General features: G+C 48.2%; 1 protein-coding gene across 18 annotated transcripts in view; it reads right to left on the reverse strand.

Annotated features, from left to right (window-relative positions):
* The window catches only part of Mapk8ip3 (mitogen-activated protein kinase 8 interacting protein 3), a 37,738-nt gene that overhangs the window by 8,172 nt on the left and 11,673 nt on the right, over positions 1 to 17,893 (reverse strand). For 2 of the 18 annotated variants that reach the window (XM_021221135.2, XM_029532944.1), the window contains exons 5-14: positions 15,565 to 15,588; positions 12,879 to 12,930; positions 9,166 to 9,412; positions 8,266 to 8,368; positions 7,109 to 7,227; positions 3,634 to 3,645; positions 2,905 to 2,922; positions 1,842 to 1,899; positions 1,332 to 1,484; positions 707 to 788 (exon numbers count right to left, since the gene is read on the reverse strand). In XM_021221135.2, the coding sequence (XP_021076794.1) occupies positions 707 to 788; positions 1,332 to 1,484; positions 1,842 to 1,899; positions 2,905 to 2,922; positions 3,634 to 3,645; positions 7,109 to 7,227; positions 8,266 to 8,368; positions 9,166 to 9,412; positions 12,879 to 12,930; positions 15,565 to 15,588 (868 nt within the window). Of the gene's footprint in view, positions 1 to 706; positions 789 to 1,331; positions 1,485 to 1,841; positions 1,900 to 2,904; positions 2,923 to 3,633; positions 3,646 to 7,108; positions 7,228 to 8,265; positions 8,369 to 9,165; positions 9,413 to 11,310; positions 11,397 to 12,785; positions 12,931 to 15,564; positions 15,589 to 17,893 lie in introns of those variants that run through there. The other 16 variants (XM_029532941.1, XM_029532938.1, XM_021221130.1 and 13 more) reach the window with 11 other exon arrangements.

A 17,893-nucleotide genomic window follows, 5' to 3' on the forward strand; every position in this document is an offset into this window, starting at 1 on the left:
GATAGACTTTCAAAAACTACTTGTAGGTAGGAAACAAAAAAAAAAAAAAAAAAAAAAAAAAAAAGAGAGAGTTGGGAGAAACTGCACAGGGAACAGGTCCTCCCTGCATGTGGCCTCACTGCCTCACCTACCTGGAATCTGCTTCTGTCAATGTACAGTAAACAAAGTGGAGGCCTGAAGTAGCCACAATTCACATTCCCACCTCTGCTGGACTATCCTGAGATGGAATCTCTACACTGTGTCCCAGGGACTCAATAGATTGCTGCTCTGTTACCAGGGACCCAGTCTGTTCTAAAGTTATTCCAGTACAGAGGGACAAACTGTGCTGCCCAGACCTCATTTTGGGAAGTGAGAGGAAGTGCAGGCTCAGGGTTGGGCTGCACTGCCCAGGCTGCAGGTGCATACCAGTAACATCTGGTGCTGCTTCTGCAGCCTCTTTGGTAACAAAAAACCCCTGCTGGGGCTGCAGAAGGCATCAGTAAGAAGGGGAACAAATGTGACCCTGCCTCAGTTTGGGAGGTGGTGGTGGTGGGGAGGATCTGCCAAAGGAGTGGTCTGATGCCATTAAGTCACTTGATGGAATGGGAGGACATGCAGTAGCTTTCCAGGTCACAAGTGAAGGGTAAGGAGGGCCCGGAAGAATAAGCAGGTCTAGGAAGCCCCGCCATGCCAGCCCGCCCACGCCCACAGGTAACGGTGGATATACCAGTTCTGTACAGAGATAGCTGCTTACATCCTCCACCTCTTCTCTGGGCTCACGGCGGGCCGTCACTGCCTCTGACTTGACTCTACAGGACGTGGGGAAATAACAGGCAGGGTCAGAGCCCTGCCAAATGTGCTTCACAGCCCAGACATCTGGCTGCTCTAACCAAAATGAGGGTGATCCAAGCCCAAGAGGGCTATCCTGGTGGGTAGGCAAGTCCAAGCAGGTACCTTCCACAGGCCTTTCCTACACTGCCCCTCCCATCTCAGAGGGGCTAGAACCAGACCTTGTGGCTTTGATCTCGGCTGATCAGAGGGCTGAGGAGCAGAGGTATGGCCTGATCAGCCCTGCACTCCTGAGTGAAGAATGGGGTGAGAGCTGTAGCTGAGGGTGCACCACCATTCCCAGAAGGGCAGATAAAGCAGGACCCTGTACCTGGTGAGGGCACAGAGGACTTGAGAGGAGACAAGAGGGTGGTTAGACAATGGACCTACCTAGTGGCTGGACCTTGAACACTGAATACACAAAGCTACTAGGGGAAACAGGGGCTCTTAGATGTCAGAAGTAGAGGCTGGCTTTCTTAAAGACAGAGAGGTGAGGTAGCAGCTCAAGTCTCTGGTGTTCTTACCTCTTCAGTTCTTCTTCAAGCTCTTTGATTCGGTTCTCCAGCTTGACTTTGGCTTGCTTGGCTGCTTCCAGCTCACCCTTCAGCACCTCCTGTTCTCCTGACAGTTGGTCAACCTTAGCAATGAGGTCATTCTTCACCACATTCAAAGCATTTCTTTAAAGGGAAGAAAGATGAAGGCTTAACGCGAGCCAATGTGTATACTTTGTTGACAAGGACTTCTATTTGTTTTATTGTGAGACAGAGTTTTGCTATGTAGCTAGCTTCAAACTTGTACTTCTGTGTCTGTCTTTTTAATATGAAGAGTACAGGCCTGAGACACACCCTTGCAGGCACATCCTGGCCGAGAATGGGAATACCTGTTTAACATGGGCATTGAATGGAGGAGTCATGCTGGCTGAAGGAGGAACCATTCAGGGGTCCTATGGGTTCCTACTACAAGCGATGGTAACAGTCATGTGTTAGGGGCTACCCAAGCCTGGGTTGGGCCCCACTGGTACAGAGGACACTTACTTTGTCTCTAGGAGCTGTGAGTTCTCCAGCAGCAGGTTCCCCACTTCTTTGCCCATTCCTGAAACGAAAGGTAGGGAAGTTTCCCTTTAGTCCCTTTAGTGGACGGACTGTATTCTATTGAACCTGCCTCTGCCACAGAGTTGCAACCTTCCTGGCCCTGTGCCTTGAGATGGGAAGGGATGAGGGTCTGGTACTCCCATCTGCAGGATACTTAGGCTGCAAAAGGAGAGGCAGTCAGATTGGGAGAGGTCCCTGGTCTCATCGAAGCCCTGGTTTTCCCTGGGTTCACATTCAGAGGCCTAGAATATTCCTTTCAATTCCAACAGAATCCAGCCTTATAGCAGGCCCTGGAGTAGGCCCTGTGAGGCCACTTCACTCCCTGCCCTTAACAATGTCCCCACTCCTGGCTCTATGGTTTACTCACAGTGAGCCAAGGCCTTTCAATGCCACTCTGGCACTGTGACAAAGGATGAGTTACTGCAGTCGCAGCCCACCACGAGGGTACAAATGGGTTTGGTAGGACCTGGTCTTGGAGTGGGGTCAGGAAGTATGGAGAGGGAGTAGATGTGAGGACAGGAGCTTCTGGGGAACTGACCAGCCCCTCTGCAGAAAGACTAAGTTCTCTCTTATAATCTCCAAAGTACAAAATCTAATCCTCAGGTTAGCCTTCATCTATATTTTTGCCTGAAACAGCAAAGGCACAGTTCATCCTGATGCCCACTTTGACCTCCTTTGCTTCAAACAAGGACCTGCTTTTCCCTGGTAAGCTAAGAGGGAACACAAGGTACGTGGTCTGTACTGGGCCTGTGGATTCTCTCAGTGACTGACAGTGGTTTATCCATGGTGACCAGCAGCTTGGAGGAAAGGCCACCTCCCACCCCAGCTGAAACAGAATGGAAAGATGGCACCTCACCCTAGGCCTGAGGTACCTGGAAACCCTGAAGCCCCACTCACTGCCACTGGCCCACAAAGCAAAGGGCTCATGAAGCATGAGAAGATGTTGGATAGAGAGAAGAGGCCAGAAAGAGGAAAAACAGACACTTAAGCAGGGCCTTGGCCTTACCAAAAAAATCATCGCGCACTACGGGAGCATCCCAGTCCCACAGGAGACGGGCAACGGGGCAGGAGGGAGAGAAGAGAAGCGTGTTAAGCCTATGTAGACAGCAAAGTGGGGACTACTGGGGGCCACTTCTGGTTGGGTTAGAGTTGGCAACAGAGGGGACAGAAGGGCAGAAGGTGGGATGAAGCCAGGGATTCCTGTGAAATTTTATCTGTGGGCAACAGAGCAGACGGTCAGAGGAAACCACATAACGAGAAGCCGTGCCCAGGAGCTTGGCTGCCATTGAACACACTAAAGGGCCATAATTATAGGGGCAGGTTGGCCTCAAGGCCTCCTGTGCACCGCAGTTCAGCCTGGCTACCCAGGTGGACTACAACTGATAGGGGCCTCATGGCACCTTTAACTTCTGGGGTATGCTATCTCATGTTCCTCATGGCTCTGTAGATCCTTAGACATAGCTCCCTTTTTAGGCTTGAAGATGGGGTCATATATTAAGAGCCTGACAGTGGTCAGTGGCGCAATCCCATCTGGGCATTGTTGGCAGTAGCAGCTTGGGAGCAAAGCGTATGACTGTAGGGGTTAAGTGGCCCAGAGCAGCCAGACAGAAGTCAGTGGTCAGAGTGCACAGCCCTTGGTGATGGTCAGCAGCAGGGCAGAGTCCCACTCCGTGCTTCAGTTGCTCTCCACAGTAGAAAGAGGGGCCATATGGAGACAGGTAGGAGAGATACACACCTGAGAACTCCCCTGGGCCGGGTCCAGAGAAGCAGAGACAGGAAAGGAAGCAACAAAGATCAATCAGTGACTGGAACCAACAAATAAATTATTATTAAAAAAAAAAACAAAAAACAAAAAGCAACAATGATTCAGCCATTCTTATGTTGATGGACACAAAAAACCAAAACATGTCAGCAGGTCCAGGATACATCCCATCCCATGGATACAATAACCTTAAAGGGAGAGTTCCCTCCTTCCTCTCCTAGGGTCCTAGAGCACCCAGTTTTTGTTAAGCTCTGCCAGACATCTGTAGCACTCATGGTAGGCATGTGCCCCACAGACCTCAACAACTCCTGTAAAGAGAAGGGTGTGTGTGTGTGTGTGTGTGTGTGTGTGTGTGTGTGTGTGTGTGTGTGTTGATGAGCAAATGATACCAAGGAGGCCCTCCTGAGTGAACTAGCCATGATGGCAGTGCAAACAAAGAGGCCCTAAGGTGTCACAGATGTGCACCTGGGGATGGGTTCAGGGGTCTCTTGTTCATCCAGGCACTTACGGGAGTCCAGGGAAGGAGGATATAACCTTGAGTGAGGGACACGGAGACAATAAGAAGGGAATAAGGACTCCACTGTGAAGAGAAAATAAATCAAAAAGTAGTGGGGGCTGGGGACATGGAGGGCTATTCATAGATCTCACTGGGTACAGGCCTCTTCAGTACAGACTGCTAGGGGAAAAATGGGACTAAAGTAAGGAAACACTTTGTCTCCAGTAAGTTAGAGGGAAGAACTCTGTTCTGCCTGGATGCTTCCGGGAAGAAAAACAGCATGAGAATAAGAAAATAATGTTTGATTTAAATAAGAAAATAATGTTTGGAATGGAAAGCCCAGTAAAGCAGAGCAGCACACAAAAGCAGCTCATGCCCTATCCATCCTCCCAGGCAGCTAGTTTGGTAACCAGGACTCTAAACACCTTGGGTGCTGTACATAACTGCTCATCACCATCTACTCCTAGTCTACATGAGCACCCAGGCCCTGGGTACAGACCGCCTGAGACCCTTGCAGCGCTCCACAGAGGGGGCAGGCACGCCAGCCTGATGACTCATTTCACACTCACTCACTCTTCATGAGCTATGAAGCTGAGTAGATCTGTGTTGGAGGTATCATCTGTGCTTGTCTACTTTATCCTTTGCTGGGTTTCTATTGTACTTGACTTTCTTCCATGATAAAGAATACCCACACACATACTTGTCTTTTTCTTTGGTTCTGAGTGCTGGGAATCAAACTGACTTCTACTAAGCACAAATTCTACTACTGAACTACTCCTGAGAGCACACACATACTCACTAATTATCACAGGCACATGTATGGATTTTTCCTTGATGGTTCTGGTAATGTAGAGACCCAGCTTATGGGAATATCCTTTAATACTCTTCCTCAGCTCCATTCCCCTTGTAATTTTGTTTAAATATTGGATCAACCTAGAATTAATTTCTATTTTCTAAGATCAGGCAACCGTCTCATTAACAATATGGACTGAAGCTCATTTTTGTGCACACAGCTCTGACTGACCATCCCCGTACACAGTGTGCCTGCTTCTCAAGGAGATCTTCTCGAGACATCCACAACTGGTTACTACACGGAGCAGTCTAGTATGAAGGTGTGAATCGAGCACTACCTAGTGACACAGGTTAGAGCTGTATGTCACACTTTGTATTCTCCCGAGCAAGGGAATTGCTTGACTTCTCGGAGGATCAGCTTCCTTACTTGAACATGGGGAATACATTGCCTTACCACGGATGCGTATTCTGACATTCCCAACAGGCAGTGCAGGCAGAGGTAGTCATGGTACTTGCTACTCCTAAAACATCCATTCTGTAATACTTTGTTTTCCTCAGCATTTCTGAGGCCTTACCTGGGTGCAATAACTGGCAACTTATTCCCCTATCTAGTTCTTTCACATCCCACCATCGCTGCCCCCCCCCCTCCTCTCCGCCCAGGCTCTCTCCACTTCTCTTTTTTTGTAACTAAGCTGCTTAAAACAGTGTCTGTTGCTACTGCGGGTGTCTTATGTTTGATACATACATAGTGTGTCAGGGCAGGTACCCCTGACTTCCTTCACAGCTGAGACACAGGAAGCTGAAAGCCAAGCCTTCTGCGAAGGGGGCTTGCCACTGTAACTGAAGCGGATGACCACTCCTGACTTAAGACTGTGCTTGTGAGAATACTGCCTCTCTCTGTCTCTGTCTCTGTCTCTCTCCCCTGCCTGTGAGGTGTTCATGTCTCTACATCTACACAGGTTGCTCGAGTGTGCTTCCTCACTGCATCCTGCTGTCTATGCCGTATCATCTTTTTTTTTGTTTTTGTTTTTTTTTTGGTTTTTTTTTTTTTGGTTTTTCAAGACAGGGTTTCTCTGTATAGCCAGGGCTTTCCTGGAACTCACTTTGTAAATCAGTCTGGCCTCGAACTCAGAAATCTGCCTGCCTCTGCCTCCCAAGTGCTGGGATTAAAGGTGTGCGCCACCACGCCTGGCCAGTATCATCTTTGTTAAAACCTCATGAGTGGCTGTGGCCACAGTGCAGGAGGGCCCTTAGGTGGGTATCTAAGCAGAGGACACAGACCCCAGCTCATGGCTCCAGAACTTGGGCCACCACAGTAAGTCATTTGTCACTGTATTCACAGATTGTACAGTAGTGGGTTCTGCCTGAGTTCCTTATGGCCATCTGACTTCCTATTTCCATACACACACACACACACACACACACACACACACACACACACACACACACACACACACAAAAGGCTCTAGAACACCTGCTACCAAGACTGGGTCTCATGGTAGCCTTAGCTCAGGGTGGTCACTGTCCCACAGAAATGAGAGCAAAGCAACACACAGAACACACTTCATCACTGCCAGTCTGCCGTGGTGGTGTCAGCCACATAAATTCATAACCTGGGCACTAAAGGCATCTCACAGACTATCCTGTGCTCCTATGTATCTGAACCTGCCCACCCTTCACTTACTTGATGATGGTCTTGCCCTACCTGACCTGTGGGCCAATGAGAAGTAGTAGTAGAGTCCTTCAGCATTCTGCTTATGACTGAATATGGAGGCTTGTGGGAGAAGCCTGACCCTTTCCCCAGCAAGTAGAGGTGTGGCCCTGGAGAAACCCAGGAATAGCTGCCATAGGTGTATGCTAGAACCAGCTCAAAATCCAGAGCTTTTCCCAGAGCACTGTGTGAGCCCTACTCCTAGCACTTAGCTGCCCACAAGGGACATCCAGTGGATACCAAGTGCTAGCAGTATATCTCTGTGAATAAATTTAAAAAACATAAACTGGAGACTTTAGGGAAGGTTCAAAACCGGAAGAATTTACTTTAGTAATATTATGAAATCAAAGTCCTTAGCCCAAAGGAGTGTAAAACCTTTCCTTCATCATAACTAACTAACTAAAAAGACCACAGAGTCCAAGTGCCCAAGAGTCACGGGTTGTGTTTACCTAGGAGGTCAGCTCCCTCGTCCACATCCCCGATGACCTCAGACCCCGCCGTAGAGAGTTCGTGATACAAGGAGTCAGTGTTGATTCCAAAAGCTTTGTTTACGATTCCCTGGGTTGGGCTGTTGGGATGCATACATAAAGCAGTTAGGATCTGCACTGCTGTCTTACCCGACAGCAGCCCTCCAGGCTTGTGTTGAGGTCTGCAACTGAAATGTCTCCAAAAGCCCCGATACTAAAAGCATATGGTGCAACTTTAGGAAGTGGGCCTAAGTGGGAGAAAGGAGGTTGCAGAGGGTATGCATTTAGAGGTACTAACTAGTAGGCCCCAAGCCCTTCCTCAACAATGGGACTCCATCAAGTAAGCAATTCTCTCACCATCTGCTTCCCTCATGATATTCCATGTTACCACATGCCCAAAGGCTAAAGCCTTGAAACTTCTAGAGTTGTGAGTCGAAACCAACCCCCCCTCTTTTTTGTTTTGTTTTTTCGAGACAGGGTTTCTCTGTGTAGCCCTGGCTGTCCTGGAACTCACTCTGTAGACCAGGCTGGCCTCGAACTCAGAAATCCACCTGCCTCTGCCTCCCGAGTGCTGGGATTAAAGGCATGTGCCACCATGCCTGGCCAACCCCCCCTCTTTATCATTATTGTTTATATTTATTTAGTTTTTTGAGACAGGGTTTACTCTTGAACTCAGTCTTGAACTCAGAGGCCACCTGCCTCTGCCTCCCGAGAGCTGTGATTAAACTGATTAAAGGCTTGAGTCACCACTGTCTAGCTAATCTTACTTTTTTTTTTTTTTAAAGATTTATTTTATTTTAATGTAAGTACACTGCAGCTATCTTCAGACACTCCAGAAGAGAGCATCAGATCTCCTTACGGATGGTTGGAGCCACCATGTGGTTGCTGGGATTTGAACTCAGGACCTTCGGAAGAGCAGTCAGGTGCTCTTAACTGCTGAGCCATCTCACCAGCCCCTAATCTTACTTTTAAATGGATGATTTCAGGTATTTTTCACAGGGATAGGAAGCTGGCTGATAGACCTATTCAGTGACAACCCTGCAATGTGGGTACAGACGTGACTGGGATATGATAATGATACACCCTCCCCGCCACAAAGCATACTGAATCCCTCATCCAGGGCCTGGCTGAATGAGCACCTGCTTCCTGTGCGGTCCAGACGGGTTTCAGGACACACATCCAGCTCTGGGGTGGAGTCGATAATGTCCTGAACATCGGACCACTCGTCACTGCTGCCCATGCCTAGTACAGAACACAGGAAACCTGTGTCAGCAGAGAGCCTGAAAACTCGCCCTATTCACAAAGGCTTTCCAGGCCTGCATCTATAGGATCCGCACTAGCTTCCACCAGATATGACTGTCAAAAGAGCTCTCCCCATACTAGCCAGGTAGATGGAGACTCCAGTACCAGTACTATGGGAGTCTAGGGAGGAAGGCCTGTAACAAATAGGTATGCGCTGTTGAGGAAGATCCCACTCTCTGTGGGCCCTGTGTAAGTTTCAAAATTGGGGTTTTTTCTTTTGGTAACTGGGTCTCAGTCCCCCCCCCCCCCGAGATAGTCTCATACACCCTAGGCTAGTCTTGAACTCCTTGAATTCCTTCTTCCTCCTGCCTCTACCTCCTAAGAGCTGGAAATTATAGATGTATACCACCATGACCAGCTTGAAGTCTGGTCTTTAAGGAAGTGATCAAGTAAAGTGAGGCCATGTGGCCCACCTCACTCAACAGAGATCCTTATGAGATTAGAACACAGGCATGCTGTGAGAACACAGGGAGTTGGCTCTCTATAAGCCCAGCAAGAAAGACCTCAGGAGAGACTTCCTGCACCTTGGTCCTTGTCTTCCTCCCTTCAAGACAGCTATTTAACTGCCTACCTGTGGTGCCTGCTTAGAAGCTTTAGCTATTATATCTGCTCAAGCTAAAATCCACCGAGGAAGAAGCACCTCTCAGGTGTGGAGAGGAGAGGCGCTAGTGAGCAGCAGGTGCATGGCCTCTTCCCAGGGATGCAATGGTTGGTAGAGCACTGGACAGACTACACACCGATACTGACGTTCCGCATCTCTTGGGTGACCTGGACCTCCATGTTGCGGCTATTGCGCTTCTCTCGGGCCCGCTTGTTGTTCTTTGTGACACTGCCATAGTCCCCCAGGGGCTGTAGGCTCTCGTTGAGTGGCGTGACCGCCGCTGAGGGCACGGAGGACGTGGGTGTGTTGGACTTGGTACCTGTGGTACTGGGTGTTGCAGCTGCTGAGGACTGGCCTGACTCAGACATCTCATCGTTTGGACACTAGAGCCAAACAAAGAAGGAAGAACATCACAGCAGGCCACGGTGCCATGGTTAGAGGCTGTTGAGGGAGGCCCCATGGCTCTGTGTCTCTGCTACATGGTTACAAACAAACAACACTGTGCCCACCTGTAGAGGCAGGCAGTCTCTTTTTGGCCTAGTTACTCCTGAACAATGATGCTCACCATAGCTGCCCGACTTCCCAGAATCAGCCACCACCTCACTGAATAGAATTTCCAGCTTACACCTGCCATAGGACAGTCCAGCACAATTGTGAGTGACATGATGCTACACAGAGGACATGGTGGAAGACACAGTGGGTGACCTTTGCAGTTGTGGGCTAGCCAGAAACCAATGGCAGACTAGCATGGGGCAAAGGGCTCTACCCAGGGATAAGGGAGTCGTTATCTGGCACTGGGTGGCTGGGTGTGCTGTACACTAAGTTACTTTACTACTGCCCCCTCTTACCATTTCTATGACACAAACGTCCGCCCTGGCTGAGGACAGTGGTAGAGAGGGGCTGTGTTTCTCTGACTCTGTGGCTGAGACCCCCTAAGGAGATCCTGAATGCTTCTTTCACACATCGACAGAACCAAAGGTTAGTCCAGAACAGCAATGCAAATTCTGCTTTAATAAAACGGGGACTGTTCTGGAGAAAATTTAGACTTCGAGAAGCCAGCTGCTAACCTTATAAATCTTGTGAGTAGAAAAAAAAGCACTCAACTGAAGAGTATAAAACAAGAAGCACACATTTTATTCTAGTGCCCTTTCCGGATAAAGCTATTAGACAGACGCAATAAAAACTGTCCCCAAACATTCCTCTATTAATTACTATTGACAAATGTATAGGACACGTGACTCTGAGGAGGTGCCTGGTTAACCCAGGTGACAGCTGCCCTTCAGTTCCCTTGGCTTCTCTGTTGTGAAGGTCGAGGAAATGACTAAACATCTCGCATATGCACTGTCCTGGTTTCTAGAGTTTTGTCTTTCAGAGTGAGGGCAATCCTTCAGAAGAGTGCTCTGTGGTGAGGATGTTCACCAGGGTGTAGTGAGGAAAAGAAGCGCATGGCTCTGTACAGAGCTGGGGGAATGCAGAGATATCAAATCAACAGTGTGCAGCTGGGTCTCAGAGGGCAGAACTGGCTCTGTGGATGCCAGGCCCGCCTGAGTCTCTCAATACTGGACACAGCCATGTCTTCAGAGGACAGGGTCTGGCTCTATCTACCAAGCTGCTTTATTTCTACATAAACAACTGTGCGGGGGATGCTTGGCAAAGGACAGCTCTCTTGTCAGAACTCGATGGTGTTGCTGGCATCAAGTGAGTGCAGCTCAAGGCTGCTGCTCTGTATCCTACAGTGGCCACAACGGCCCAGAGCCAAACACAATTCAGTCCTAGCCAGCAACGCAGAGGCAAGAACCCTACACCAGCACGCAGTCCAGACATCTTGAAAACGGCTCTGTAACAATAAAAAGTGTAGCTCTGTATCTGGATCCAGCTTCTGCCCAGTATGACAAGGGAGAAACATCTTTTTCTTCATATCCTTGTGAGTACCAAAAGAGGCAAGCATGACTCACACAGAGCCTTTGAGATGGAGCTCTCAAAAGACTTGTGTTTGCCTCTCTTCAGAGTCACCCAGGTGCCTTCCAGATGTAAACAGCTGCTGCTGCCACCCAGTAAAGGGCAAAAAAGAAATTCCAAGCAGGCCAGGAAGGCGGCAGGGGTGTGAGGCACACTCATTCCACACCTCTCTCTGCACTGTTCATGTTCTGCTACCTATTGTGACCCTTTGGTAAAAATGGGGGCATTGTGCCCTCTGGCTGTGCCTCCCCCAGTGCCCCAGCTCTGTTATCCTACAGGGCCACACTTACCCAGGGGATACACCCCCCTGGCCACCACTTACCTAGGGCAAACCTCTCAACCTCCTAAACATCAACGGGGAGCAGTGACCTCCAAATGTATTGCAAAGAACCCACACTCTTAGCGGTCATTCCTCACCATGAGTAGCCACAACTGTTTGGTTAAAACACTACAGTATATAAAAACAAAAAACAAAACAAAAAACAAACAAAAATTAAGAAATTAGAAAAACCTTAAAATATGGAACATGAAATAAAAAGAACTTAATGTGTAATTGCTTTTTAAAAATAAGAAAAGTCAAATAAAACATACAACAAACTAAAACACAAAACATCATGGTTTAAGAGAGGAAAAACCAATTTCAGACAACATAGTAGCGACAGAAAAGACATGGTAAGAAGAAAAGCTGATAAAGCAAGGGCCCGAGAAGGTGCCTGGAGCCAGGGTGGGTGAGGCACAGGCTCCCATGGCATGCTCAAGTTCTCATAGCTTCTACAACTGCTTAAAGGGAAGTCTTCTCACAGGCCTGGCGTGAGGGAGACTGAGTGAGCAAGCATGAGAAGCTGGCATAACAGCAAGGCCATATCTAGATGGCCAGGGATAGCAGAGTTCTTATGGAGCTTGGTGCCTTCTTCTTAGGGCACATACACTGGCAGGACAGTGAGACAAGGCACCAGCACCTCTGTCTTGCAGATACACTCATTGCCTAAAACAAGAGTAGAAGCAGTGGGTCACTTTCTGATGCAGCCCGCAGCACACAACAGCCCATGTAGGCAAGCTGGACACAGCAAGGAGAGTAAGCCAAGAGCAACAGCAGGGCATTTCAGAAGTCCTGTACCCCACATCCTTCAAGTCTAGAGGCTCAAGAGCATGTCCCTCCCACCCCCCCAGTTGTCTCTGTGAGGAAGTTTTTAACACCCCGGGAAAGCAGTCTGCCTTAACTGACAGTGCTGCAGCTGCTTCTAGGCAGTCTAAGTACCACCCCTCCCCGCCGTACACACAGTGACCTGGAGTCCTGAACCATGACCTGGCCTTTTCTGGGTTCCATGTCTGGGGTGCGTATCTGTGAGTGGTGGTATCTCCCTTCTCAGCTTGTGGCTGAGGAGCTACAGCCAAAGACAAATAGAAGAGCCCAAGGCAAGAGCCATCACATTATCTATGCCTCCGCCAAGCAGAAGCCTCAGACTCTAGACACTGAATGCATTCTGGCTGGCATCTAGTCAGAGATAGGCATGTATTTGAGAATATGTTCTGGTTGTTCAGCCTTAATAGACGATTTCCTTGGCTGCAGAGTGGCCTGAGAAACTAAGGGGCTATCCTAAACTCACAGGTGCTAGTGTGAGGTCAAACAGAACAGGAAGCTCATGCATTCTGACACCCCAGCTGTTTCTTGTCCTTGTCTCATGTCAGGGGTGATGGACTAACTCAGGGAAAACAGCAAAGACTGGATGGAATTCCCTGAGTGGACATGGGACACCAGTAGCTTGGGGACCTTCACTGCACACACGGCTACAAAACCTGGTAGCTGGAGCTGGACTGTAGCTGGCCGAGGTCACTCAGGTGCCAGTGGTCCCCCGCAGGCACGAACTTGCCCCCCATCTGTGCACGTACCATGCCATCAGCCAGGGGGAAGACATTCAGAGAGGTGGGGCGCTCCTTCCTGCTGCAGAAGGACAGAGGTAAGCAGAGGAGGGGATGGTTAGACGGTGCTATGAGAGTCAAGAGTCCATTTCTTCACACAGAGATACTGTCTATGCTTAAAAGTAGCATCCTGTATCCAGCCACTAAGAATCATTTCTACACATGTAAGGAATATGTGGAAATGTTCCTTAACTAGGATTTATGTATTTTCCCCTTCTGTCATATTCTAATTTAATTTTCATTTAATTTTATGTGTATGATTAGTTTTGCCTACCTGTACATCTGTGCACATGCATGCCTGGTGCAATAGAGGTCAGAAGGCCCTGGATTCCCTGACACTAGAGTTACAGATGGTTGTGAGCTACCATGTGGGTGCTAGGAATCAAACCCAGGTCCTCTGGAGAGCAGTCAGTGCTCTTAACCTATCAGCCATCTCTCTAGCTCACCTATTTTAAACAAACAATGTAAGAGCTGGTAAATCTAAAGCAATGCCAACAACAAGAGCTTTTTCAATATTTATTGTTCTTAAATTCTGAATATATGTGTGTAGTGTATGGATATGTGTACGTGACTATAGGTGCCACCTGAGTCCAGAAGGGAGTCAGATTCTAGAGGCACAGGCAGCTGTGAGCTGCCTCATGCATGTGCTCAGAATGGAACTCAGGTCCTCTGGAAGGCTAGTAAGTACTCTTAACTGCTGAGCCGCTTCTCCAGCCTCAACAAGACCCTTTATTCTTCATTCACCAACCCGTTCTCTCGGACCTCTTGGGTTTGTGTGAGACTCTCCACCTTGTATTTTCAGACAGGGTCTTGTACTGAATGCACGCATTGGCTAGACTACCTGGCCAGCAAGCTCTTTGGGATCTGATTCCACTGAACCATCTCGTCATCCTTCTTAATAGGACATGATCAAAACAATGAACACTGCTGTTGTGACTGTTAAAGGACAATGTTTCTATGTATAGATCTCCCCAGTCATTGCTGACAGAAGGCAGGTCCAGAACTAGAGACTGCCAATCAAGCAGGTTTGGCCACACACAGGTCTAGGCAACACCACCATCCCTGGGCTCTCTAAAATGTTCAAAGCTGTTCAGATCAAGCATTAGTGTCTGTTCTTGCCATAGCTTCTAACACTAAGTGTTCAGCCCCTAGCGACATGGGGAGTGGAAGTACCAAGGTACCATGTGCAGAGGCTAGCACACAGACCCTAAAGGCAGGCAATGTGTGTTCTCTCCTTACTTCATGAAGAATGCAAGGGGTAAGGAGGAAGGCGGAGGGTAGTAGTATACTCAGGAACTGCCTGTAGCATAGCAGTTTACCTTGAGAAAGCATGAGTCTGGCAAGGATCTCTTGGTAAAAATCCAGCAATTAGTCTGTCCTGCCCAAAACAACAATGTCTCCTGCAGTAAGAAGACCCCTCACACTTGCTGGGACTTGAGTTTTCTTTCTTTCTCTTTCTTTCTTTCTTTCTTTCTTTCTTTCTTTCTTTCTTTCTTTCTTTCTTTCTTTCTTTCTTTCTTTCTTTCTTTCTTTTTCTTTTTTGGTTTGGTTTGGTTTGGTTTGGTTTTTTGGAGGCAGGGTTTCTCTGTGTAGCCCTGGCTGTCCTGGAACTCACTTTGTAGACCAGAACTCAGAAATCTGCCTGCCTCTGCCTCCCAAGTGCTGGGGTTAAAGGCGTGTGCAACCACTGCCTGGCTTGAGTTTGCTTTCTTACTGGCTTGTCATGGCAAGGATAGAATCAAAGAGGCTGGGTGTTTCATGTGGGGACTATAGGTTGGGCTAATGGAGGAATGCTCAGGGCTGAGGCCTCTCTGGAAGGCACTCTCCAGTGTCTGGCTTGCATCATTCCTTCACATAGATAGGGTTTGCTTGGCCTTTTGGCATCAAGTAGAAATAATTCAGATGCTGTGTCCTAAAAAGAGTTGGAGTTTGCCTACTCAAACTTCCCTAGCTCAGCTGTATTGACAATCCCACAAGTGCCCAGTCTCTGGGCCACTGAGAGGGCAACACAGCCAGGGACTGAGAAGGTACAGAGCTCACTAGCCCTGACTGTCCCAGCAGGCTCCTAGCCTCCTTGACCACATTTTGCCTCCAATTGGGAAGCCTCTTGGGCCTAGTTCTGACCCCATTAAGCACTTTTACTCATGACCAAGGTGGGAAGCACACAGTGTGTTCCTAGGCCCTAAGCCAATGATGCCGCTCCCACTCCTCTCCTCCAGATGCTACAGGGTGACAGGAGAGGTGGCTCTTGTTTCAAAGGATAGAATGACACACACACTGCTGATGATCAAATCCACAGCTTGAGAGGTTTCTACCAGCCTACTACCTCCCATGTCAGGGCGAACTGGAACTTCAGCCACACACTGCTCTCAGTGACTGGAGTTAATGGCATGATTTCATCTGTGATGAGGGCAGGTAGTTCTTGAGTGTGGGGTAGGACCTGGTACCTGAAAAACTCAAGGAACTCTGCCAACTACTATGTGGCTATGCGAGGGTATGCAACAAGTCTGTACCTTCTCAGTCTTGTGAAGAAGGTCATCAAGAAAACTGTGGTTTCAATCAAAGCAATCACTGTCCTAATTCTTCCCTCAGACAACCCTAATCCTCTCAGTGACCTTAATTAACACTGCAATGGACAAAGATCAGCAGGCTTTACCTTTTCCTCCACGACTGGCGAGGACTGCAAGCAGCAACAGACACAATGGCCAGCACACAGCAGCGACAGCACAGAGGACAGGACAAGAAGACCACATTAGAGAATGAAGGGCACACTGGCTATTATCTATGCATGTGCTCACAGAGAAAGCATGTGCATGATGATGGTGAGATATCTGGATCCCGTCATGTTTTCCCTTCTATACAAACAGTAGCTATACACAATATCTCCAGGAACAGAAACATGAGGCACAGATCCTTATAGTTTTGACAAAAGACCCTAGTGTGTGACCTACTGAACAAGTAGGTGGGCGAACCTAGGGCTTATCACAAATACTATGAACACATAGGACAAGAGCACAGAGACACACAGCTCCCATGCATATCTGCAGCAATGGTTTAAGAACAGCAAGTGTTAGAGCATTCACTGAGTTCATTCCAGACATAGATTCTGAAAACCACGCAAGGAGTGCAGGAAAAGGCCACATGCATTCCACGTGGCCAGGAGCTCAGACTCATGAGAAAGAAAGCCTTTATAAAGTCCTTGTGGGTAACCGACAAAGTGTGAGCTCTGAGTGGACCAATTTAAACATCTGACCTAAAGGACATAGCCTCCTTCTACTTCATCCCAAGGGCAGAGCATCAGCAATGCTGAAGTGTAGTCCCTACTTTTGATAGTGCACACACACTTGGGATGGAGGAACAGTTCTTTCTTTACCTTAGTTTAATTAGCCCACTATTTTGGGTCAAAATAGTTGCTGTCCATGCCAGGGGCTCTGCACTACCTTGTTGCCAGCTTGGTTTAGACCATGAGAGACAGGCTAGTTTCTATTTAACTACTCAATGATAGCAGGGAGAATGGAGTCTATGGGTTGAGGACACTCACAGATCCACTTCTCATGAAACATGTCAAGGGCACACTGGTCCTCTTAGGGAAGAAGATAGGATGCAGCACCAGCCTGAGGCCCTAAACTCCTCTCAGGTGGGCAACATGCTTCCTACAGCCTGGTTGCCTAGAGATGGAGAAAAAAATCTAAGAGTAGAAGAAAAACCGAGGTAGAAGTAGAGGCTCTGGGTACCTTGGTAGCAAGCTCCTGGATGGGCCTCCATCCCTTCACTAAGGAGACAGCCATAGGAGAGCACATCCTGCCTCATGCTGAGGGGTTTCTTTTCCAAGGAAAAGCAGGTAACCTAACTTGGCTCACAGTGATGATCAGAGCCATCAGAAGGAAGCTTCACAGCCCACATGGTTCTGAACCCAACCCAGCTTTGGTTCTGGCTTAGCTCAGAGGATCCTAGATTATCTATTTCTTCAGCACCACAGGGCCTGGAGTACCCACCTGTGACACAAGGTACTGGGTACATACAATCTACAATCCTGGGCTTAGGTTACACTGCCCAGGTTCCTGTGATATATTAGACATGTTTCTCCCACATTTTCAACTACAAGGCAGCTAAGGAATTCTCTCTAAGACAGTGTTTTTTATACTCTGTAGCCTAAGCTACCCAGGAACTTACTATGTAGTTCTAGCTGGCGTTGAACATGGGTTTTCCTCCTACCTCCACTCCTAAGTGCCCAGATTACAGACTTGAGCCATCATGTCTTGCTCCAAAATGTTCCCCTGAAGGATATGCTGGCAGGAGATTGCTAGATGGTTCTAGAATGCTGTGGCCCTATACAAAAATGTCAAACCTCCCAACCTCTACATAAGACTCAAATACCTCCTTAAAGATCAGTGATTACAAGATCAGCCTGGTAATTTGGAGATCCTCTAAGGAACAACATCACAATTTGCAAGGAAGGAGTCTTCTTGGGCCAGCAACTGACAGTGTGTCGTTCAGTGCTTCTGCTCTTCAGCTATAGTGAACTCAGTGTCACAGCACACCAAAACGACCCATATTGCCTTGCTAGTTCTTGTAGTGCTTGGGATCTCTTCAGAGTGCTTTACGCTGCCTACTTTCTTCTACAAGAAGCAGTGCCATGCCGGAGAACACACACCCAGACCCTCCTGCCTTCCTCAGGCTTCACCTGCATCTTTTCATGTCAAAGATTCTGGCATGCTGAAGAGGATAGCTTTGCCACACTCAGCCCAGAGCTGTCTATCCCGAATCCTTCCATTTATAGATACAGTGCACAAAACAAGCAAGGAGGAGGAACATGCAGCCTTATAAAGCAACTAGAGGCTTTTTCTGGTCCAGATCTGACTTCAAAAGGTTTAGCTGCAGGAATTTGGAACCACAAAGCAATAAGGTGATGCCTGGTTCAAAACTTTGTGGTTCTGTCTCCTACCTCTCCCCACACTTGACTAATCTCTATTTTTTTTTTTTTT

This window comes from Mus pahari, chromosome 21, assembly GCF_900095145.1.
Source record: "Mus pahari chromosome 21, PAHARI_EIJ_v1.1, whole genome shotgun sequence".
In the NCBI taxonomy this organism is placed as follows: Eukaryota; Metazoa; Chordata; class Mammalia; order Rodentia; family Muridae; genus Mus; species Mus pahari.